The sequence below is a fragment of the Megalobrama amblycephala genome, linkage group LG9 (assembly GCF_018812025.1).
Source record: "Megalobrama amblycephala isolate DHTTF-2021 linkage group LG9, ASM1881202v1, whole genome shotgun sequence".
Classification (NCBI taxonomy): domain Eukaryota; kingdom Metazoa; phylum Chordata; class Actinopteri; order Cypriniformes; family Xenocyprididae; genus Megalobrama; species Megalobrama amblycephala.
This window is the reverse complement of record NC_063052.1, coordinates 7,453,368-7,479,644: the sequence shown is the minus strand read 5'-3', so window position 1 is coordinate 7,479,644 and position 26,277 is coordinate 7,453,368. Positions and strand designations below refer to the sequence as shown.

General features: G+C 38.0%; 1 protein-coding gene across 1 annotated transcript in view; it reads right to left on the bottom strand.

Annotated features, from left to right (window-relative positions):
- gabbr2 (gamma-aminobutyric acid (GABA) B receptor, 2) overlaps positions 1 to 26,277 on the bottom strand; it is a 262,922-nt gene that overhangs the window by 76,063 nt on the left and 160,582 nt on the right. The window contains exons 5-8 of the mRNA XM_048201423.1: positions 9,902 to 10,003; positions 5,579 to 5,644; positions 5,198 to 5,386; positions 3,304 to 3,546 (exon numbers count right to left, since the gene is read on the bottom strand). Coding sequence (XP_048057380.1) covers positions 3,304 to 3,546; positions 5,198 to 5,386; positions 5,579 to 5,644; positions 9,902 to 10,003 — 600 coding nt within the window. The remainder of the gene's footprint in view (positions 1 to 3,303; positions 3,547 to 5,197; positions 5,387 to 5,578; positions 5,645 to 9,901; positions 10,004 to 26,277) is intronic.

Here is a 26,277-nt window from a genome sequence, read left to right as displayed (position 1 = left end):
TTCGCCTGTTCTTCGGAGGTCTTTTAAACAAATGAGATTTATATAAGAAGGAGGAAACAATGGAGTTTGAGACTCACTGTATGTCATTTCCATGTACTGAACTCTTGTTATTTAACTATGCCAAGATAAATTCAATTTTTAATTCTAGGGCATCTTTAAAACTCAAGTGAAAAGCTGTAATAGTAGTCATAAGGTTTCTTTGGTTAAGACTAGTTTCATAACATTAGAAGAGCTGAAAATTATGGAAGCTTGTTTCCGCCACTGAATAAAAGATAAAAAAGGTAATTGTGACTTTTTATCTCTCAATTCTGACTTTTTTCTCAGAACTGCATGATATAAACTCGCAATTGCAAACTATAAAGTCAGAATTGTGATATAAACTCGCAATTGAGAGTTATGAAGTCAAAATTGCATGATATAAACTCGCAATTGCGTTATAAAGTCAGAATTGGGATATAAACTGAGAAAAAAAAGTGTCTTTGAGAAAAAAAGTTAGAATTGCGAGTTTTTGTGAGTCCAGATTTTATATCTCGCAATTCTGAGTAAACTCACAATTGTGAGAAAAACAGTCAGAATTGTGAGATAAAAAGTCGCAATTATCGTTTAAATTGTTTTCTTCCGTGGCGGAAACAAGCTTCCATAGAAAATAGAATGTGTTGCACTGTAGATGTGGGCTGATGGGTCAAACATGTTGATGGCACCTTTATCACTCTGTGTGTGTGTGTCTGTGCAGAGGTGTAGACAGGCCAGGAGCAGAGGGCCTTATGGAGATCACACAGGTGTGAAAGGCACCCTCAGGCCTGCAAAAGGGGGTTGTGGGTGGAGGTGATGAAGGTGATGAAGCAAATGATGATGTCACTGTCGAACAGCCACTTATAATAGCAGACTGCAGCTAGTTTGGCCCTAAAATATCTTGCACACACATATACAAAGAGATATCAACCTGACGATGCAATGACTCCATGCTTTGGGATCTTGTAAACAAGGACTTTGCTGCCACAGCCCATATTTTCAGCTTTTCTGATATTATAAAAATTAAATGAATGTTTTAGAAGACATGTTTGAAATAGAAATCTTCTTTAATATTATAAATGTCTTTACTGTCACTTTTGATCAGTTTAAGTCCTTGCTGAATAATATATATATATATATATATATATATATATATATATCAAACATTTGAATGGTATGTTTGCTTCTAGAATGTACCATCAGAGAAGTTGTGCTAACCCTCTCTTAACCAAATGAAAGCAGCACACCATTACTCGTCACTCAAAATGATCCACAGAGACTTCTCTAAGATAATGTTTTACTTCCTGAGGCATGCTGGCACTCAATCGATAGCTCTCCTCAGAGGACTCAAAGTCTGATGGAGAAGCTAGAACAGCCCGTTCTGTTGGACAAAGACCCAGCCATCGGTACGAGACAAACCTGATCCTTTTGGGACCGCTAAATCTGTTGTAGTCAGATTGCAATCTAGTTTTATAGGACTGTGTTCCAGAAGATTCTCTGCAATCATTTAGCTTTGACTGGAAGATATTATTTTCCCATTTTAAATTAGAATCTGATATCACGAATAGTACGTATCCATCTGATCAGCCACTAAAACATCACCTAAACATAGCGATGCACGATATAAAAAGGTTGCTAATTAATAAAGGATTAGTTCACTTTAAAATGAAAATTACCCCAAGCTTTACTCACCCTCAAGCCATCCTAGGTGTATTTGACTTCTTTCTGATGAACACAATCAGTTATATTAATAAATATCCTGATGCATCGAAGCTTTATAAAGGCAGTGAATGGGGCCAATGAGTTTGAAGCTCAAGAAAGTGTATCCATCCATCATAAACGTACTCCACACGGCTCCGGGTGGTTAATAAAGGCCTTCTGAAGCAAAGCGATACATTTGTGTAAGAAAAATATCCATATTTAACAAGTTCTAAAGTAAAATATCTAGCTTCCGCCAGTGTAGACACTGCTAAGTGTATTACTGCCCTCCACAGGTCAAAGTTTGAACTAAATTGTCATACATAAATCCTGGAATGTTTTCATCAAAAACCTTAATTTCTTTTCGACTGAAGAAAGAAAGACATGAACATCTTGGATGACATGGGGGTGAGTAAATTATCAGGAAATTTAAATTTGAAAGTGAACTAATCCTTTAAGTGAACATAAACAGTTGACAAAGAAAACGCATGTGTAACAGTATAGTGGATCTGGTCTTAAAGTGACAGCACCCTAATATACCTGCTGCCAAATTATGAGAGAATATTAAAAATATCTATATGGCAGTTTTCCCCATGGTATCGATGTCAAAAGTGTAGCCAGGGAAAATGCTGAGTGGCTAGTAACTTTGGAAAATAGCCACAGTGGCTGGTGAGCAAAAAAGTTAATGTCAAGCCCTGTGTTCCAATAAACATTATGGTACTGATATATTGTGCATCACTATCTACAGGGAGGTAGAAAGACCAAATACTCTTGTTTGCCTTTCTGCTCAAATCTCCACTGGTCTTCCAGCAGTATTTTCTTTTTTTATGTGTGTTGTTTGTTTTCCCTTCCTCTCCATTAAGCTTCTGTGTTGAGGTCTCGCGGCACATGCATTGTTTGTTAGCAGCCTGGGCAAACATAAAACATACTCTGCTACACATGAGAGAAAACTGCTGGATAAAAGCTGAAGATGGAGGGCTGGAGGACATACCGTACTAAAACCCAAAATGCCCATTAACCCCTATTCATATCCCAAACCAAAAGCATTTACTGCAATATCAAAACTCCTTCCCTTCCGTTTTTTTAAGAGAGATCATCTTCAGCATGTGCCTTTAGATTTGCTGACTTGCCTTCTTTTTGCACTTTGTGATTCTCTCTTTTGGCAGCCTGCAGCAGTGTGTTCTCATAAACAAACACACATTCAGTGATGTCTGCAGACAGGACACTCCCTGCATACCAAATATCTCCCTACCTCTTATCTGGTTCTCATTCTGTCAGCGGCATCGCATGTTTAGCATTACAAGCCTCTAATCCCAAGTTTCATTCTTAAATGTTTGCCCTCCCCTCAGCCTCTCACAGGCAGTTTGCAGCAATAAAAGCAGTCCTACCTCTCTTATGACTTGGTGATCACAAAATGGCCTTTACAATCCTTTAGCTTAAGGAAATGATGGCTCAATATAAAATGACATGCCTAGATCTTGCTAGTCACAGTAGCTTTTTTATTGGAACATGTTACAGAATTGTAAAGAGCCCTACGAATCACTGTGCTTGGACCCAAGCAAAGCCGCAGATCATCTGTTAACACGAACTTACCGTCACTCCAAAGAAGTTGGTTTCGTTCATCACGTCCAGGACCATCTTGCCCACCTCTCGGTCATCCACCGTGAAGTTATGGTACATGTCGTGCCTCTCCTTGTGTCTGAGGAGCTCCATGACACGTGTGAGGGTCTTCGCAATCACCCAGATGCCATCGTAGGCAAAACCGTGGAACTTGCTGGCCTCCACTCCTTTCTGCTCTCGCTCCCGGTTGTACTCCCTCTCGTACTCCTGCGGCGTCTGAAGACAGACAAGTAAAGCAGCACTGCTTCAAAACATGGGTGATTCACAAATAAGAATGCCCAAGATGATAAAAAGGAGAAATCTTTTAAAAATCTAGTTTGAAACATACGTAGCAGGTTCTTAGAAATCTAATATTTGTGTCCATGTTGGAATATACAAACCCGATTCCAAAAAAAGTTGGGACACTGTACAAATTATGAATTAAAAAAAGGAATGCAATAATTTACAAATCTCATAAACTTATATTTTATTCACAATAGAATATAGATAACATATCAAATGTTGAAAGCCAAATATTGGCTCATTTTGGATTTCATGAGAGCTACACATTCCAAAAAAGTTGGGACAGGTAGCAATAAGAGGCCGGAAAAGTTAAACGTGCATATAAGGAACAGCTGGAGGACCAATTTGCAACTTATTAGGTCAATTGGCAACATGATTGGGTATAAAAAGAGCCTCTCAGAGTGGCAGTGTCTCTCAGAAGTCAAGATGGGCAGAGGATCACCAATTCCCCCAATGCTGTGGAGAAAAATAGTGAAGCAATATCAGAAAGGAGTTTCTCAGAGAAAAATTGCAAAGAGTTTGAAGTTATCATCATCTACACAATCCATCGTGCCATTTGCCGTTGCCGGCTAAAACTCTATAGGTCAAAAAAGAAGCCATATCTAAACATGATCCAGAAGCGCAGGCATTTTCTCTGGGACAAGGCTCATTTAAAATGGACTGTGGCAAAGTGGAAAACTGTTCTGTGGTCAGACAAATCAAAATTTGAAGTTATTTTTGGAAAACTGGGACGCCATGTCATCCGGACTAAGGAGGACAAGGACAACCCAAGTTTTTATCAGCGCTCAGTTCAGAAGCCTGCATCTCTGATGGTATGGGGTTGCATGAGTGCGTGTGGCATGGGCAGCTTACACATCTGAAAAGGCACCATCAATGCTGAAAGGTATATCCAAGTTCTAGAACAACATATGCTCCCATCCAGACGTCGTCTCTTTCAGGGAAGACCTTGCATTTTACCAACATGACAATGCCAGACCACATACTGCATCAATTACAACATCATGGCTGCGTAGAAGAAGGATCCGAGTACTGAAATAGCCAGCCTGCAGTCCAGATCTTTCACCCATAGAAAACATTTGGCGCATCATAAAGAGGAAGATGCGACAAAGAAGACCTAAGACAGTTGAGCAACTAGAAGCCTGTATTAGACAACAACTTTCCTATTCCTAAACTTGAGCAACTTGTCTCCTCAGTCCCCAGACGTTTGCAGACTTTTATAAAAAGAAGAGGGGATGCCACACAGTGGTAAACATGGCCTTGTCCCAACTTTTTTGAGATGTTTTGATGCCATGAAATTTAAAATCAACTTATTTTTCCCTTAAAATGATACATTTTCTCAGTTTAAACATTTGATATCTCATTTATGTTGTATTCTGAATAAAATATTGAAATTTGAAACTTCCACAGTTTTTATTCACAATTTGTACAGTGTCCCAACTTTTTTGGAATCGGGTTTGTAGAATATTGAAACTGAAATTTCAATGCATCAGTTTTCCCTATTGCACATGGTAGAATTTTTTTGTCTGTCAGAAATCAGAAATGTCATTCATAACTCATGAGATCCCACCACATTGCAGACACTCACTCTTCCTGATATTCCTTTAATCTGTTTGGCACTGAGGGGCTCGAAGTCCACGCTGATGTAGCCCTCCATGGCTGTAAGCAGCTTCTTAGTGGTGCAGTTTGTGGAGTTTGCCTGCTCCCACCAGTTCCCCTGATACCAACCTGGGATGATCCACTGGTACTTACTGCCATACATGTTCAGATTATAAGCCTGGAGCACACACACAAGATCAGGGACTCAACAGTCATCTCATTTTAAACGAAAATAAATGTTAAGCACATTGTATTGTGCAGTGACTTCGTTGGTGACGCAGTTAAACGTTTCAGATCAATTCAACTGGCCCTTTGCAGTAAGTCTGAAGTTGGCAGTGCATGCTATGGTGACTAAGTTTGGCTAACTTACACAGCAGAAGACCTTAGCAGCCAGATTCTCATCAAACTGACCGATGATGATCCGAACATCATTATCCTACAGAGAGGGGGCAGAGAACATGTTAAATGGGTAGTTAATGGCTAAATAATAAAAAGATTTAATTATAACAGATATAATGGTAAAATGTACAGTATGTAACAATTAAAAAATCCTAGGCATGCTGGTAACCGCAAGGACGTGTCCTTAACCCAGGTATTATTCCAAAATAATTACATGAAATAAAATGCACAAAAAAATAAACAAACATAAAACAATAAAAAATGATAATAATAATTTCTGAAATTCCTTTCTGCACAGCTGGAAGCACAAAACTAGTGTTGTCAAAAGTACAGACTTCGATACCAAGTCGATACTGAAATTTTAAAAATGTGATGCTTTGAGCACTATTGAGTGTTCATAGCTACGATTAAGGCTTCAAAAACATGTCGTAAATAGACATCAATGACGCTTTTCACCGAGCGTTTACACAGATACACAGATACACCCGCTTTCAAAACGCTTTCAAACACTTCATTTACGAATCCGCTCAACAGCGCTCAAAGCATCACATTTTTAAATTTCAGTAGCGACTTGGTATCAAAGTCAGTACTTTTGACAATACTACACCAAAAAATACTGCGTAAAACAACTAATTTCAAACACTCTTCCCATCTGTCATTGTTCTGAAAAACAGATAGCCCAGCCCCACTCATGCTATTGGTTGAAATGTTAGGTCACTCCCACTTAAGCCTCTCAAACGAACAGATTGCAAAACCATTTGGAGAATAAATAATACATTTTGCTTTCAAGGAAAAGTGAGACACTGGCTAAAAAGTCCACCCACTTGTATGGAAATCACCAAATTTCAAATCCAGCTTGGGCCAATTCCCAGTACTGTAATCCATCTCTGTATCATTTTTGTCTGTTCTTTCATTGTCTCTATTAATAAAATGCCCAAAATATGCATCAAAAATAAAAGAAAGCAGGCTTTTCATGAGAAATGCTGTAAAAAAAAACCCCTAGCTTTGCTAGGTGAGACATAAAGACCAAATGTATTAAAGCACAATAGTATCAGCAGTATGAATTGCTTCATATCCAGAAGGAGAGAGATATCTACAACTGTAACCAGCATTCATGCTGCATGATTGAGTCTGTAAATAATTCAGGCCACTTCAGAATTGTGTTTCCGCATCATCCAGTTCTGCATCATGAAGATCAATCCATCACTAGAACAGGATCTTTATGCAAAGGACCTTTAAAGGGTTAGTTTGGCCAAAAATAAAAATTTTGTCACCATTTACTCACCCTCATGTCTTTTCAAACCCGTAAGACCTTCGTTCACCTTCGGAACACAAATTAAGATATTTTTGATGAAATCTGATAGCTTTCTGACCTCCCATAGACTGCAACGTTTTTACCACTTTCAAGGCCCAGAAAGGTAGTAAAGACTTCACAAAATAGTCCAGGTTCAACCTTAATGTTATGAAGCGACAAGTGACAAGAATACTTTTTGTGAGCAAAAAACAAACAAAAATAATGATTTTATTCAAGAATTTCTTCTCTTCCATGTCAGTCTCCTACACTGTTGACATAGTAAACACAGTGCAGCACTTTCGGGTTCTACGTCAGAACGCTGGCTCGTTTTTGGCCAGCTCCTGCGTCAGCATCACACGCATACCTCGTGCTGCTGACATGTACAACGCCGGTCAATACTGAGCTGTCTCTACAACGTAAACTGCATAGGAGAATGACAGGGAAGAGAAGAAATTGTTGAATAAAGTTGTTATTTTTGTTTGTTTTTGTGCACAAAAAGTATTCTCGTCACTTCATAACATTAAGGATGAACCACTGTAGTCACATGGACTATTTTAATGATGTCTTTACTACCTTTCTGAGCCTTGAAAGTGGTAAAAACGTTGCAGTCTATGGGAGGTCAGAAAGCTATCAGATTTCATCAAAAATATCTTAATTTGTGTTCCGAAAGTGAACGCAGGTCTTATGGGTTTGGAATGACACGAGGGAGAGAATTAATGACAAAATTTTCATTTTTGGGTTAACTAACCCTTTAAGGCCATGAAGCTTAATCCACTCATCGCACTCATGTGCTAAAGGCTATGCTAATACTTTGAGATATAAACCTGCATATTCTTCTGAGGTTATTAAGTATCCTTTTTCTCATCCTCCACATCAGGATCTAATAACATCCCTCTCCACCCTCTTAACTATATTGCCCTTGATTCTAGCAAATGCCAATGAAAATTTCAGGTGGAAGTCAGACAGCCTTGTTTGAGGGTCGCCGCGGACCCATCCATCAAAAGATGTGTCACAGCTGCCAGGATATTGAAATGCCCACCAGCGACTTTAAGAAATCTTCTCTGAATCTATTTTTTTGCTTTTTCCTCCCAGGATGTCATCCTCAAGCAGAAGGCTACTGGAAGAGCATTTAACATGCACAACTAATGAGCTGCTCAAGATGAAAAGTATCATGTTCAAGCAGAAGAGAAAATAATGACTCCGGTGGGTGGGCTAGCGACAGCTCTGAAAACAGTAACGTTTACAGGTAAGATCACGGCGGATGCATTAAAACTGATCCCAAGCCTGCTCTAAACTCAACAACAGCGACATAAATGGTGTTCGCAATGGGGCTGGGGGTTCGCAATTTTTAAACGCTGTTTAAAAATTGAATGTGTGGCTTGTGGCAAACAGTTTCCTTGAGACGTTTCTCAGAGACTGTCTCATTTGCCACAAAACCACCCTCTGCACTGGTGCCAAAGAACATGCTGAGATATTGGAGCTATTGTGTGAAATACTCCCGCATCCCTTTTCAGAACCGACTGCTTGGGTCAGGTGCTTCTTGCTTCACAATCAGCAGCCGTTACAAAGCTCGCTGCCGCTCCCGACGGCGTGGGCACTTAACCTGAATCCCTCCAGCTGTGTAAGTGGCTCCAGCTGTCCTGGAGTCCTGGCAGACACAAGCTTCTTCCACCCAGTCAAAAAGGAGGCTGGATACACGCCAGGATACGCCAGGATGCCCCAGGACATCGTTCACCACTCGCTTTGCTTTTATCAAGAGCATGGTTGCAAGACTTTCCCACATTTACATAGCAAAGAGTAGCCCAACTACAGTGGATGTGTGTTTCAAAAGTCTCAATGTTTTGTTTATACTGTTATATATCCCAGACTTGGTGCACAGCCATTTCAATGTGAAATATAATGTTGAATTTACAGACTCTAAGAGGCACTGTCAACTGGTGAAAAATCTGACCGTGCAAAATTTGAAGAAACAGTTCTTCAGCAGTTCTTTGCCATTTGGGGAATTGCGATAATGGGGGTACTAAGTCAGGCAGGTAATAGAAGTCATAATAGTTTCATGGTGGAAAAAAAAAAACGACTCAGCAAAAAAGGTGGGAACAAACCTTTAGTTGGAAATTGCAAAGTAAGAGAAGCAGCAGACAACAATGGAACAATGGCTATTCACATCATACACAGACCCAAATAAATTTATCATGGCATTCCTGCCACTGTATTTGTTTATGATAATGACTAAGAAAACATTTAAGAATTGTCTTTAAGAGTCCAAAGCTAAACTCGTAATGGTTAAAACAATGACATCATAACTCATTTGCAAATCATTAACACACACACACACACACACATGTATATATATATATATATATATATATATATATATGTGTGTGTGTGTGTGTGTGTGTGTGTGTGTGTGTGTGTGTGTGTGAAATGTACATCCTTACATCATTTGAACTATGCTGTAAAAGGGTGTACATTTTTTTAGTAGGTAAATTTTAATAGGAAACTGTCAAAGCATATTGTGACTGAGAAACAGACTAATTTTAAGCTCATTTGCATTATATAATAAACACATAAATGTCACTGTTTTCACAGGGGAAACAAGTAGAAATCATTTATCTAATTAAATTTCATAATTTGTCTTATTTTTGGCTTTTTTCAGTAAAAACATTGTTAAAATGAGACAAATTGTTATTTTTTTGAGCACAAATGTTACAAAAATTCAGTGAGATTTATGCTCAAAACAAGATTTTTATTATTATTATTATTTATTTATTTAATTATTATTTTTTGATAACAGAACTGGGAAGTGGCCCAAGCTTAATTTGAACTCTGGTGACTTCCATACAAGCATACTTCCATAAAACCTTTCCAGTAATTCAACACAGAAAGTTACATCTAAGAAATCCATTTAAAACATATATATAGACATATATTAATGTATGAGTGAGACATTGTGGACTGAGATATTCATGTTTTCTTAGTAGGACCTGTAAGCTTCCTTACCTTCAGTTTCTTCACATTCACACAGGGATCATTAGAGAAACTCTCAGTGTCTGCAATCTGGATGTCTGCCTTCTCCAGCTCATTGGTCAAATCATTCCGCACCTGTCAGAGAGGGAGAATGAGTGAGAGAGAAAACTAGAAATGAAAGAGAACTGAATGAAAGCGGGGTTTGTGGATGGTGAACCACCCAGAATAGTACCCAATCAAAGGCAGCACACTCTTCCTCTGATACATGTCTCAATTCACTCTAATCTCCTGCCGATCTGACGTTCCCCCTGCATCCCAATCAGCCTGGAGCATTCGTGGAAATCTTTCCTCCAAGAATCCCACTGGGCTTTGGATAAAACATGGCTCCAACCAGCTCTGCTCCCCACAGATTTCATCCATCCTTGTCCATGGATGCTTTTGAAAAATGGACCAGTCCATTGCATATAAAGTCTCAATACCTTCTGCCCTCCACAAAGATTTATGGCGTGAGAATCAAAGCATGTACTGTACTATATTGAGGACTGGTGTATTGTGTAACACAAAAGGTGTGAAGAAGGGATCTTTTCATACACTTAAAACCACTTACTGCAAAAATTCCAACCCAACACACATTATTACTCAAAAATATACTCAAACATGGGCTGTAACCAGAGTACGCTGTGCTGTAAAAGATCACTTCCTGTAGGGTAAAACTCTTAGAGAAGCTTCATCTTTAAACTTATTCTCTTAAAGTCATACATATTAAGACAGACATTTTTGCCTGTCGAATCATGGCTATTTTCAGCATCTCACACCAAGTATATCTCGACCATTTAACCAGCCTAATTTTTCAGAGATTGAATATTTGACAAGTCAACCCACCGACTAGTCCATTTTTAATACTTTTATTTAGCAACACTCTTAAAAATAAAGATTTCAAAAAGAGTTTTTTAGAAAAACCCATAAGAAAATCCATAGAAGAACCATTTTTGGTTCCCCAAAGAACCTTTTACTTGATTCTTAGAACCAGTGTGAAGAACATTTTTTTATAATCTAAAGAACCTTTTTCCACTATAAAGGGAAAGGTTCCATTGATGTTAAAGGTTCTTCATGGAACCATTGATGCCAATATAGAACCTTTATTTTTAAGAGTGAAGGATGCATTAAATTGTCTAAAATTGACAGTAAAGAAATTTATAATGTTACAAAAGATTTCTATTTCGAATAAATGTTGTTCTTCTCAACTTTGTATTCATCAAAGAATCCTAAAACAAATATTTCATGGTTTTCACAAAAATATTAAGCAGAACAACTGTTTTCAACATTGATTATAATAAGAAATGTTTCTTGAGAACCAACTCAGAATATTAGAATTATTTCTGAAGGATCATGTGACACAGAAGACTGGAGTAATGATGCTGAAAATGTAGCTTTGACATGACAGAAGTAAATTACATTTTAATATATATTAAAGCTGCAGTCCGTAACTTTTTTTGGTTAAAAATTATCCAAAATCAATTTTTGAGCAAGTACATAATCAGCCAGTGTTCAATACTATCTCATTATCTTAGCTCGATTCACAACGGTAAGCTTGTAATAATGTTTTATAATAAGAGCGACATGGTGGATTTCCGCGGGAAATTCGAGCATGCAGGAGTTCGTCTGTGCGTCATTACGTCACGTCCGTAAACAGAAAGGAAGGAGTCCCGTCCAGGCTAGTCAGTTTTTTCACGTGACGATGCTGCTGGTAGCAAATCATTTATAGCCTTTTCTCACAGCAGCTGAAATAATTAAACTTATCATTTTGATGGTGGATTGTAATCCAGAAAGATCCAAATGACAATCATCAGTGACAACTGGAGATTCACCCGTAGTCAAAAAGCAAAAGACTTTGGACTGTTGAGTGGCTACAGAAATTGAAATCTACAGGTAACGCTAATATACACATAGTCATAGCAATGCTGATGTTGTTAACAATAACAATTTGAGAACAATATAACAGTAATAATAATTTGCACGGTTTGAAGTGATCCGAGCTAAGCGATCGTTAGATTTAATCATCATTGGCAGCGCAATTTATTGTAGGCCTAATGCTTTTTTCCTCAGTTGGTCAGAACAAAAGTGGCAGAAATGTTACTTACTTGTTCAGATGATATTTTCCAGTGAAAATTCTTATATTGGTCATACTTTCAAGACATAGAATCTGTGATTCTGAAGTTCAGTATCCACACCGGTGTGGTGACTGACAGCAAACATTAGATTCATCCGCGCTGACGAGCTGTGCCGAGGCACAATGCATGTACAGATAACTGTTCCGCATATGACTGCAATTGCAGGTTTCAAACAAGAGATGGCAACAAAGAGGAAAAATCGCAGACTGCAGCTTTAAAATAGAAAACAGTTTTAAATTTAAATAATATTTCACAATATTACAGTTACTTTAATTAATATTACTGTATAATCCATAAATACAGCCTTGGTGAGCATAAGTGACTTTCAAAAACACTAAAAGAACATGACTGACCTTAAACATTTGAACGGTAGTGTATGTAATTTTATCAAACATTTATCAAAAAAAAGACAAAAAAAAAATATATTGGCACCAAATGATATGATGGTTTGTAAGAGTAAATAAGTGACAATGATGACAGTATTATTTTATTTATTTTTTTGTATGGTAACATAATTATATGAGCAACGTACTGTACTATTGCTATTGTTACCTCCTTAAGTAAACAGCATGTGAGATGCAATATATTTTGGTTTGAATTTTTAATTTTGATAAGTTTTGAAAATAAATGAATTCAAAAAAAGAGTTTATATTTTGGTTTTAAAAACATTTTAAATGCTACTGAAATTTTGTAATATGTAATATACATATGTAAACCTGTTTAAACACATTGTAAGATCTGTCGATCTGTCTCGGCTGACCACTCGACTGAGACGCATGTTTAAACCAGGAGTAAACTGTGTCAGATTGTGACAGAAACCTGAACTCATTCTGCCAGACATTACCTGAAAAGCCTGGCTGATCCACATTGTCTTGATTACTGATGCGTTGAGCATATTTGTAGCTTAATGCTGGCAGATTCTGGAAACCCCTTTCCACATGAGCAAGTGTGTGTGCTTGTTTGTGTGGGAGTATGTGCATGTGGATCTCATGAGCATGTATACACAATACACAGGTGTGTGCTTGTGTGTGAGCACAAGAGACTGACTGATTTAAGCAGGAGGAAAGAGACAGAAAGTGAAAGAGACACAGAGAGTGACGGGTGGGCACTGTAGTAAAGGAGCTCCAAAGGATTATGGGATTTGAGAGCTGTCCTAAAGCTGAGGAGAAATGAGCATGATGTGATGTGAAATACATAATGCATTTATGCACTGACCTGTCAAATGAACCTAGAGAAAATGGTAAACAGGAAGCCACATGAATCAGGTAGAGAGACACAAGAGCACAATACTGGGTGTCAAGAAGCTCTGCAGGCTAATTTACCATAAACCCATACACAAACTGTGTATGCCATAAATGCCTACAGTTTAATAATGTATAATAATATAATGTTTAATAAATCCAGATTTCAACACAACCTATTTAAAATAATTTTAATTAATTTAAAGGGGACCTATAATGCCCATTTTCACAAGATGTAATATAAGTCTCTGGTGTCCCTAGAATGTCTCTGTGAAGTTTCAGCTCAAAATACCCCACAGATCATTTATTATAGCTTGTCAAATACTTGTCACCCTATTTGGGTGTGAGCAAAAACATGCTATTTTGTGTGTGCGTTCCTTTAAATGCAAATGAGCTGCTGCTCCCAGCCAACTTTCCAAAAGAGGGTGGAGCTGTAACAGCTCATGCCTCGGTTGCTCAACAACAACAAAGCTGGAGAATCTCACGCAGCCAAAATGATGATTGCCAGTAATGGTGTTCAGCCTTACAAAATTAAAAACCGGAGTTGGACACTGATGTCGTTTCTGAATTGTTAGTGGATAAATTTAGTGAGTTAGTGGAGGAGAATCTGCTGGCAAAAATAGAATGTGACAGAGCTCGTAATAAAACAAGAATCAACATCGGCTTGGCTTTTCTGAGAACTGAGGGATTTGAAATGTAAAAGCAACACAGAGATGGCATTTTTATTACTCAAAAGGTGAGTAAGATATTTTATTGAACAGATAAATTGTCATATGTGGAGGGTCATTTCATTATGGTTGTTGTAGCCCTGTGCTGGAATTTATTAATGTGTCAATTAATGGGTATATCTACAGTAACAGTCAGTTTGAGATTCTGTCCGTCTAAACTGGTTATATCTCTTAAGCCTAGTAGTGAATGTTCTGTGAGCTGTAAGATAATCTCTTTCTTTAGTTATGAAAAAGAACCACATTCATCACCACAGTCACACAGATCCAAACATTACATAGGGCACCTTTAAGTACTAAAATTACTTAAACTAAAAGTGAAATAAAAATAAAGCTAAATAGAAATAAATGGCATAAAAATGGCAAAAGATGACTAAAAATTAAACTAAAATGAAAATGAAAACTGAAAATATAAAAATGAAAGCAAATTCAAAATATTAATAAACACTATAATCATATATAAGTACTTAAATAAAACTAATAATACTAATACTAAAAAAATAGTAATAATAATACCATATTTTTGGATTGAATTTAATTAATTGGTATTAGCATTAGCTTTAGCCTCAGCATTAGCCACACTCCCCACTTTCAAGTGATCCTTTTCTTCACAGCATCACAGATATCATCATGAACTAAGCAGTAACATGTTCTCTTTAGAGCTGCCAGACCTGTAGATGATGAATTAACAGGACTAGCGTGGGTCACAGTTTGTTGTGTCACTGCCTTATTTTTCCCTCTTTTTCTAAACCCACAGCAGTCCATCATCAGTCCCCGTGCGACCGAGCGCCACGAGTCTGTGATTGGCTGCGTTTGGAGATATATAGGAAGGTGTGTGAGTGTCAGCCAGGATCTTCTCTGTGATGCTGATGGCACAATGAGGTCTGACAGAGGACAGTGGCCTGATAATGTAACCCGCCACTGACAAATTTCATCTGTATATGGGCACTGAGAATGCAAACTAACATTATTTCAACTTAGAGTAGAAGGGGATGCTAGAGATTTCTTTTTTAATTGAGCTGTTTTTGAAATGTTTAGTTTTTATTAGGCATGTCTGATTTTGAATCATGTTAACTACATTTTTACACAATACTAGAATTATTTGTCAGGGTGTTGCTATGCGGTTGCTAAGATATTTTGGGGCTTTCCACACTGTCCTTAACCCCGGGTTATCGTCGTTCTAAATACCGCTTTTAACCCTGGGTAAAGGAACATTTCACTCTTGTATTTTAGAAGTTGGTTAGCACTGCTTTTTACCCAGGGTTATGAAACCCAGCTCCAGAGCAGGGTTAGCACAACTTTTGCAGTGCCAAACGATGGGAAACGATTTAGTGAATGTTACAGCTACCAACAGACAACCAATCGCGTACTCATATTTGGACAGTTACAGAAATACTGCGCATTGTATATAAACAGTTAATTTATCGTTTTAGAGGAAAAAAGTCAAATTCTGACAGAAACCATGACAATTTTAGTACATTCTTACCTTTATAGTACGAAATGTCCATTCAGAATAAACTCGATAGTACAGCCAGCAATAAGAGGATTTTATGTTCGCGTGCTGCGTTCATCCAATGACACTGACACCGCAAATATGCAAATAAGAACGTTAACCCAGGGTTTAGGAATGTACAGTGTGAAATGTCAGTTTGAATACCCAGGATTAATTGTTAACCCCGGGTAAATTATGAGCAGTGTGAAACGTGAAGCAAGATAACCCAGGATACCGTTTATCCGGAGTTTAGAATAACCCAGGGTTAACTATTTAAAGTGTGAAAAGCCCTTTTGAGTGGTTTTAAGCACATTGCTAAAGTGTCAACGTGGTTGGAGCAAACTTCTTGTTGCTATGGTGTTATAGGCAGTCACTAGGGTGTTGCTAGGATGTTCCTGGTGGTTGCTTACTTGTGATTGCTATACTTGTGAAAACAGGAACAGGTTTCTCTGAATGTCTATGAGACGATTTGACAAAAAAAAAGGACTTTACAAAATTTATTTTTAAGGTCATCAAAGGTTAAGATATTAATTAAATATACTTAAAATAATATTAATTATCACATATACCAAATTTGATATTATTACCGTTTTATTTTGCTTACTAAAAACGGGTAAAAAACAACAACAAGAACAAGATTAATAATTTTATTCAATAAAGGTCTGCACTATAGACTTTTACGCAAACATATATACATACATATATATATATATATATATATATATATATATATATATATATATATGCCATTACTTTTTAAGAAAGTCCCCATAATTTGTATTAAACTCCTGGTTTAAACGAGGACATACCATAATAGTCCGCACTATAGACTTTTATATACAACTAATTATAACCCTAATTATAATGTTAGCCTAACCCACCTAAGCCCAAAAAATATTTATAATTTTACCTTTGAGGACATTCCCAAGTGGAGCTTCTAGGGATAATCTTGTCCCCAAAGTATAGCTAAGTAAACACACATGCACATTTTTCTTCTTCATGGAACCCTGGACACTCAAAACAAGCAAAGACAAGAAAAGAGACCCTCGATGCTCAAAGACAGATGTCCTATGTGCACTAATCTTTGTCCATGTGTTATTTTTGTATTGAAATATTCCCACTGGCCTCATGCACCTGTGTTCTGGAGGACAGATGCGAGAGAAAGACACATTCAGCCTGATGTAACTGTGGACAAGTCTATACTGGATTGCGCAGTAGCGTCGGGATTCCCACGTCCTCCAGGAGCAGCGAACGCGTCAAGAAAGGTCTGACACAACGCAGGCAAAGAGCGAGAAAAAGCCATCACGTTTAATGCACCGCTGCGGCCGAGGGGACATATGCATCTATTTATAGCACAGGTTTTAATGAGCCTTTAAACTGAAACAGACGCGAACAGGCACAAAGCACAACACAATGGCCAACGCACGCACACGAGCTGATGTGCACAGATAGGACTGCCCATGAGGTCCAATCCGTGAAAGGGGGATTGGATGACTTGTGCTTGGATCATCTCCTTAGGGAATGCAATTAGCTCGGCTGAGCCAGCCGATTGTGCTTGTGTTGCTTGAATGTTTAATCAGTGATCAAACAAGCAGAAACTTCATTACACACACACACACATACACACAAACACACACACACACACACATTCACCTGAATAAAGCCCCATTACTGAAGCTGCTGGAGTGTGTCCAATAGGTCACTAATGGAGCACCTTGGTGTAAAAGAGGACATTGCATGTACAGTAGAGAAACCATATGGTGACCTGCTTAAAACACTCGCTTTTTTGCTTCATTTTCTCACATTTAGAGCGAGAGAGAGAGAGACAGTGAAAGAGAGAGATGAAGAACCTTTGGTCTGATGCAAGTGAGATAGTTAAAATATCTGTGTAAACATTTGTTTTTAATCACTGCTGTACCTCGAATGGGATGTAGACAAAGGATTAAATTCTTTCAGAAATTCAGATATAGAGAATGTGTATATGATCACATTTAAAAGGGACCTATTATGCCCCTTTTTACAAGATGTAAAACGGCTCTGTAAGACGGCTCTCGTGGCGTAACCATTCCATTCCGAGCCGATCTGGGCCAGTGTTTCCACTGTGGGGCTGAGAACTCTATATACCCCACAGATAATTTTTTATAGTGTGTTAAAATCGCTACTTTTGGGGGGTGAGCAAAAACGTGCCGTTTTTGTGTATGTGTCCCTTTAAATGCAAATGAGCTGCTGCTCATGGTCCCCTTTCAAGAAGAGGGCGGAGCTTCAAGAGCTCATGCTCCGGCATAGAGACAGAGTGCATTTAGGCCACGCCCACGCCAGGGGTGCAATCCAACCCTCTTTATTGACTTTGTATTGCATGAGGCTGCCTCCTTGTCATTTCTGAATTTTAACAAAAAACAGAGCAATGTCTAAATGCTGCTATGAAAGGGTGTACAGCAAACAAGCTAAAAAACCCAGAACTAAGTTACCAAACCGTAAAAGCCAGCCTATAAGGAGACAAAAGTGGATATAGGCAATAGGTTGTTTGCACATGATGTCACAGCAGCAGCGCAAATGAGTCTGGAGGGCAGGGAGTGATTTTTCTATATAGGAATCCTATCAAAAACTCAAAATTCATATGTTTTGCGTCGTTTATGGTTGCTCAGATTGATAAAATCGAGAACCCAGAAGGTGTTTATATCGTTTACATAACTTATATCGTTTTTTAACTTTAAACGTTGTCGCCTTTAATAGCGTTTTGCGTCTGCTGATACTGAAATGAATACCTGCTTACCTTTTTTGTTTTTGACTTGGTTAAATATCCAGATTCTTCATGGTATCGTTTGCAGGGAACAGAAGCTATTTTATCCCACTGAATGATAATTTGGTGTTTTCACTTTTGTAGTATTCCGTTCACAATGTTGATCTGGTTACCATGAGAACAGTGTCACGCGCTGCTGCTTCAGCCATCATATGGTAGAAAATGTCCAAATAAATAAATGTTTAACAAGCTGACAGAAGTCGATTCAACAACAAAGACAACACTTTCAAAAACACTCAGCTATACGTGATTATTTTATTGAGTGAGAGTGGGTTAAATCAGTAACATTATTAGATTTGATACGGCGTCTTCCCGTCACCTTCTCAACCTGCTTCCCTTACTGTGTTTTTTATACACGTATAAAAGGCAACAATTGTACACCGTCCAGTTTTTTCCCTGAACGATGATGTGAGCTCCTGTTGTAATTCTCGATTCAGCATGACCTACAATGGCGGTAGAAAATCAAAAATACTGCCCTAACTTCACTAGCAGAAAGGCAGCGCGATGTAAACAAACCCAGACTAGATCTGAATGCGGCGTGACGGCAGCTTCACATTGTCTATATCTACCTCCTCGATGGCAGGAATTCTTTCAATTCAGTGGAAAAGTCGCTCATCTTCATAACATAAAGATCACGTCCAACATATGTTGTGATTTTCTGTTTATACCTTTCTAAACCAGCACAGAAAGGACTTTTCTCCATCTCTTCCATTCTAATTTTCAACGCTTGCCCTCCACCGGTATTTCGCACGTCACCAAAAACAACCTATAAGACGTGAAGCACCTGCAGGAAGAATGGGTAAATTGTGGGATCCTGACAGTCAGTATGCCTCAGTATGCCTACATGTGCAGTAAACATTTTGTCGCTGGTAAGTCAAATGTCCAAATGTCAGTTTTATATATTTTATTTCCTGTTGCCGATTACGTTCCCCTTCAGAGTAATATGACACGTGGCACTCAATTGCCGGTATTCATATTTGTGTCCATACCGGGGTGTAGGACAGATTGCCAGAACAAATGAGGGCAATCTCACGCACTGAAAATGTCAGAAACTGTCAGTAGGGGTGTTCAGCCTTATAAGTTTGAATTGGAGTCCTTGAAAAGACCGTCGTTTGTGAAGCAGTCCGTCACAAAATCTATTGCCGCGAATATATATTTACCGATTTTCTTTGGGACATTTCCTTCGAAAATTAAATTTAACCACAATGCCCTCAGTCCACAGACACCTACTGTAAATGCACAGCAATTTATGTAGATACATACAAACACACAAACGCACACAATCCTACTCAAAGTGCGAGGCCTGACAAATGGGTTTAATTCCTCATCGGGGCCCAAGTCATCTAATCTTTTACCACATAAAAAGGGGATTGGGTCTTAATCTGTAAAACAGCATACTGGAGTGTGATTTATGCTGTAGTGTCAACAGCCCTTAATCCACTTATTGATAGACACTCAGGCAAAACACTGACAGCCTCCTGCAATGTGTCCGATATCAAGCAGAAGAGAGGACAGGTGCTAAATTACTTCACTGGAACAAGCTGAGATAGAAAACCAGAGCATTCATGCACAAAACACACACACACACACACACAAATGAAAATCTCTTTGTTTATTCCTAGTATTAAAGGAAGGATTTCCATATATGCAATTAGACTGAAGCACTTCTGCTTTTGAGATGAATATTATTAATCCTCTATGACACCTGCAGTCGACCCAAGTCTCCTAGAAAAGGCCAGCAAGTGAGGTTCTAGATGTACACCTCCTAATTTGTGTGACACAACAGATGCACCACCTCCTGAAATGTCACATCACACAGCGCAGGCAGCTATCCTGCGATACGGCACTGCTGAGGGTGAGAGAGCGTGACACTGGCATGCTAATCAGGCTTCCAGTGCCCTCCTCAGGCAGACTGGTGATGGGATCAGGCTCTTCTTCAGTGTCTGTTCAGCAACTCCATCCAGAGGCAAAGATAAAAGGATTTACACCTTGCACAACTCTCCCTGGAGCTCCTTACCTCCCCAAAGGCAAGAACACAATGCTGTTTGCTCATTCAGATATAGAGTGTTATTGCTTATTTATTTATATTTACTTATTCACTAACTTATTTATTAAAAAAAAACAAAAAAAAAAAAAAAACATGACATTTCTGAAACACACTCAAAGCGGTTGACCAATAACAACACACTGGTCCAGCTGACCAATCAGAGTACATTGTGCATTTCAGAAGGAGGGGTTTAACAGAGACCAGAAGAGAGCGTTACTGACAGACTGGGAAGAAAGGTGCTGCAATTATGTGAAATATGTGGAAAATAATCTGTTTTTTTTTTTAACATTTAAACATGAAAACCTATTCTGGTAGACCCCAAATACAAAATCAAGCGCATAATTGGTCCACTTTAATACAAATTAGCTATTATATTTGAAGATTAGGACATTATCACTCATTACAACTAATCTGTCCTCAAACTGTAACTGTAATTTGTGTATTTAAAGGTGCCGTAGAACGTCTTTTTAAAAGATGTAATATAAGTCTAAGGTGTCCCCTGAATGTGTCTGTGGAGTTTCAGCTCAAAATACCCGATAGATTTTTTTAATTTATTTTTTTAACTGCTTTTGGGGCATCATTAAATATGAGCCGATTTAGGCTGTGGCCCCTTTAAATGCTCACGCTCCCCGCCCACGGAGCTCGCGCTTGCCTTTAACAGCATAAACAAAGTTCACACAGCTAATATAACCCTCAAAATGGATCTTTATAAAGTGTTCGTCATGCATGCTGCATGCATACATCGGATTATGTGAGTATTGTATTTATTTGGATGTTTACATTTGATTCTGAATGAGTTTGAGGCTATGCTCCGTGGCTAACGGCTAATGCTACACTGTTGGAGAGATTTATAAAGAATGAAGTTGTGTTTATGCATTATACAGACTGCAAGTGTTCAATAATGAAAATAACGACGGCTCTTGTCTCTGTGAATACAGTAATAACCGATGGTAACTTTAACCACATTTAACAGTACATTAGCAACATGCTAACGAAACATTTAGAAAGACAATTTACAAATATCACTAAAAATATCATGATATCATGGATCATGTCAGTTATTATTGCTCCATCTGCCATTTTTCGCTGTTGTTCTTGCTTGCTTACCTAGTCTGATGATTCAGCTGTGCACATCCAGACGTCCTGCCCTTGTCTAATGCTTGAACATGGGCTGGCATATGCAAATATTGGGGGCGTACACCCAGACTGTTACGTAACAGTCGGTGTTATGTTGAGATTCGCCTGTTCTTCGGAGGTCTTTTAAACAAATGAGATTTATATAAGAAGGAGGAAACAATGGTGTTTGAGACTCACTGTATGTCATTTCCATGTACTGAACTCTTGTTATTTAACTATGCCAAGATAAATTAAATTTTTAATTCTAGGGCACCTTTAAACTTTTGAAAAATCGAAAATACAGGTATGTATCTTTTAAATATTACCAACATGTGCTGACAAAAGGATAATATTAATATAAAAAATCCCTTTAATAAGGTATTATAGATATGCCACTTGCTTTATAAGTGCACAAGAAACCTGGTTTCCCATAAAATGAAATAAAAATGTGGCAAAACAATTTATCTACAGGATGTAGGCCAGGGGTCATCAACTATATTTGTCCAAGGGCCAGAATTTTTCACTGCAGACACTGTAAGGGCCAGATACTCGTAATATAAAATAAAATTCGAATTGTATCCTAATACTGTATGTTATTATTTGATATACTAATTCTAATTCCAAATTTATGTTATTTTTTACATATTACCTGTACTGCAGCAAGCCACCAGGGGGTGATAGCGATATTTTAGGCTTCATATTTGTGAGGCTTTCAAGCTGTCCATCACTGTCACGCAATTGTGCGCAAATCCCAGGCAAGGAAAATTTTGACATTTGTGAAAAAATGAGCACGTGAAACAATAAGAGATGTTCAATGAGAGAACGCGTTTATCGTCATTCTTGACTGAAGGCAGGCTATGGCACAAGCTACTTTTCAGAAGGCTTTTTGTTTCGTTAGATTAAAAATAAAAAACGGTTCTCATTCCCCTTGAATAAGGCCGGCGACACACTGGCTGCGTGAGCGACTCAGCTGCGTGGCGTGTCCGTTTTTATTTCGGCTCCCATATTTAACAGGTTGGAGTTTGCACACTGAGACACGCGTCTCAGGCGCGCTCGAGCCACGCAGAAAACGCGTGCATGCTAGAAATAGAACCGACGCGTGTTCCAGCAACGGGAGTGTTCTCTGGCTAGAGCGCAGAACAGCGGAGTTTGTGCATGTCTGAGCTTGTGTTTTGTTGCTTTGACATTGTGGAAAATAGAATAATAGACAAAATGTATTAGCATTTTTACCCGTTATTATCAATCTAAATTAATCTCGTTTTTAATTTAACTTAATTTCGTTTTTCTTTGTTTAAATTTCTGTGTCAATTTGTTAGTCAGACAATTATTAGACTACCTTAAAAGTATTGCTTAATTTAACAGACCTGTGTGTGTGCGTTTTATATCACTAGTGCAGTGTCCGTTCTCGGAGCATAAGCCCTGCCCGCGTGAGGTGCGCCGCTTCTCGCTCGCGCTGCTCTAACTGTAGTTTACTAAAAGTTTATTAATTCTGAATGTGTCGCGTCTCGCGTGTCCATCTATATTGCACCAAATGCGACACTGCACTCCCCTGTGAAGTCGATTGGATGAACGGTTCTCGAAATAATAAAAATGCAAACGGATATACAGACACAGATTCCTGCCTTTATTAGAGAGAAAAATATGTTCAGCCCCTCTCGCCGAAGCTTCGAATAGTCGATGTTCATCAAAAAATGGTATTCGGTCCAGCCCTAAACTTTTTCCTCTTACAAGGCTATTCCTGAATTCAGTATTATTCTGGGGGCCGGATGGAAATCTCTGGCGGGCCGGATTTGGCCCGCGGGCCGCCAGTTGACGTTGCATGATGTAGGCTATAAATAATGAATACATATTGCATCACTCTTATTAAATTTCAGTATTTTAGTAAATAAATGTGTAAATAATATCACACACAACTATAATGCTGTTCCGGATCTCAGGATCTGTTTTGTTTTGGCTTTGTCCCGAAATGTGCGTATTGTTTTCAGAGAAACGTGATTAACGAAAAACGAAGGCTCGATTGTTTCCAGTCACGTGAATGCTTCACTTTGCACCATTAGCCTACTATATGAAAGTTCAAGACCATTTACTAAACATTTTAAATATATAAGCCTGTAGCCTATATTACATCACCATATGTTATGTCATATAAATAGCATTTACAATAAAATAACAGCACAATTTACTTGCCTCAAACAACAGTATGTAGTATTATTATAATTATTGTTTTTGTTGATCCATTTCATCTATTGCCAAACTTTAAAATGTGAATTATATTATTAAATAAATACATTTAGCATCGTCAGGCTTTTGTTTGTGCTTAATGGATAAAACAACGGAGCTGCGCACTCAGGTTTATGGCGGCTGTAAATTTTACCTGCCACAAGATGGAACTGTTTTCGACACTCTTGATGCTTTTCCGAAACATTTAGAGAAAAGCTTTAAAGATTTAAGAGGCTTAATTTCTCCATCCCTACTAGTTTTAGGCCTTTTTGTAAATATTTCAATCGAATTTAGCTGTTTTGGAGAGCGTTTTGAGCTTCTTTTTAAACATTTACTATCTGTAATGTCATTTTTCATGTGTGGAAAAACCGATTCAACCGATTCTTTTCAACCATATCCCCCACGCCCACCCATGGACGCACATAAACACATTAGACTTTACAACACACAGACGCACACCTTTATTTATTCTCATTCTCTCTTGCTCTCTTAATATGTCATGAGTGTACGCAGATAGATTTTAATAATCAATTTACAAATTATGTAAAAACGGCATTAAAATGGCCTCTCATGGTACGCACAGTGCGTACAGCCGTACAGCTGCAGGCGCCACTGCCAGATCTGATTGAATCAGTAGTTCTCATCCTGGGGGCCAGGGACCACTAGGGGGCCTCAGCAAATTTTCAAGGGGGCTGCAGGATGACATAAAAGTATTTAAATAAAAAAAATTAATAAATTAAATAATATACTGCTGATTTAAATTAAAATGCTAAAACGATCAATAACTTAAATCAATAACTAATGACTAAAAATAATTACAATTATTAGTTATTTGTTATTCACACAGTAAACTACCAAACAATTATTGAAAATGATTAAATTACAAAATTAATCATGCTTCATTTTACTTAATTTTGTCTTCAGTAGGAGTCTGAGAATAGCAGGAGCACTATTTGCATTGGTAAAAGAAAAAGTTTTAAAGGTGCCCTAGAACTTTTTTTTAAAAGATGTAATATAAGTCTAAGGTGTCCCCTGAATGTGTCTGTGAAGTTTCAGCTCAAAATACCCCATAGATTTTTTTTTATTCATTTTTTAAACTGCCTATTTTGGGGCATAATTAGAAATGAGCCAATTAAGGGTATGTGGCCCTTTAAATCTCGTGCTCCACGCCCCAAGAGCTTGCGCTTGCCTTAAAAAATATAAAAAAAGTTCAAACAGCTAATATAACCCTCAACATGGATCTTTACAAAGTGTTCGTCATGCAGCATGTCTAATCGTGTAAGTACAGTGTTTATTTTGATGTTTACAGTACATTGATTCTGAATGAGTTTGAGGCTATGATCCGTGGCTAACGGCTAATGCTACACTGTTGGAGAGATTTATAAAGAATGAAATTGTGTTTATGCATTATACAGACTGCAAGTGTTTAAAAATGAAAATAGCGACGGCTTTTGTCTCCGTGAATACAGTAAGAAACGATGGTAACTTTAACCTCATTTAACAGTACATTAGCAACATGCTAACGAAACATTTAGAAAGACAATTTACAAATATCACTAAAAATATCATGTTATCATGAATCATGTCAGTTATTATTGCTCCATCTGCCATTTTTTGCTATTGTAACAGTCGGTGTTATGTTGAGATTCGCCTGTTCTTCGGAGGTCTTTTAAACAAATTAGATTTATATAAGAAGGAGGAAACAATGGAGTTTGAGACTCACTGTATGTCTTTTCCATGTACTGAACTCTTGTTATTTAACTATGCCGAGGTAAATTCAATTTTTGAATCTAGGGCACCTTTAAAAAGTTTTAAAAATGAGGCAAAATCAAAGTCAGCCTTTAACTTGAATATCTTCTTTCCATAATTCACCTGCTATTTTCCATGTCACAAGCTAACTTCCCTGATTTTAAACAAGTCCTATAAGCTAGCATCACAAATAGATCAGCTAAAGTAATATATGGTGTGAACTGACAACAAAATTCAATTCATTTTTGAAGAAGAAACAATAATTAATTTCAGCTTGAAACAGTCCGCTGTGGGCCTTTTCCCCACACATTTCTACCAGCAACATAAAACTGCAGTGTCAGCGTAATAGTTCTCAGAGCAGCAGGATTTTCTAGCACTAGCAGTACCACTGATCCATGGCTAGGTGGATCTGTAATGATAATCCAGGTTTTAGATCTATCACCTGAGGAATACTTTGAACTCTGACAGCACACGGTTACTATAGAGCACTCGTGTGAGAAAGAGACGCTAATGTCTCTCTGCCCCTGGAGGGTTTCAGCTACATATCCCATTGGAGGAAGGAATTTCCAGAGGCTTACAATAAACACACAAACACACAAGACACAATTCCTGATCATGTATGTATAAATGTCTCAACCAATCAATTCAATCTACGTCTACCTAAGTCACTGAAATGAGATCGACACTGAATTCCACAGGGAAATCTTACTGGGTCTATTCATATGACATGCAGAGGGAAAATGATATACACCCACACTCAAACAGAAAACAATAGGGCTTATATTTCTGAGAAGCATTCTTCCAAAACGTGGTGGGCAGGTGAAGCTGGTTATGTGGAGCAATATAGT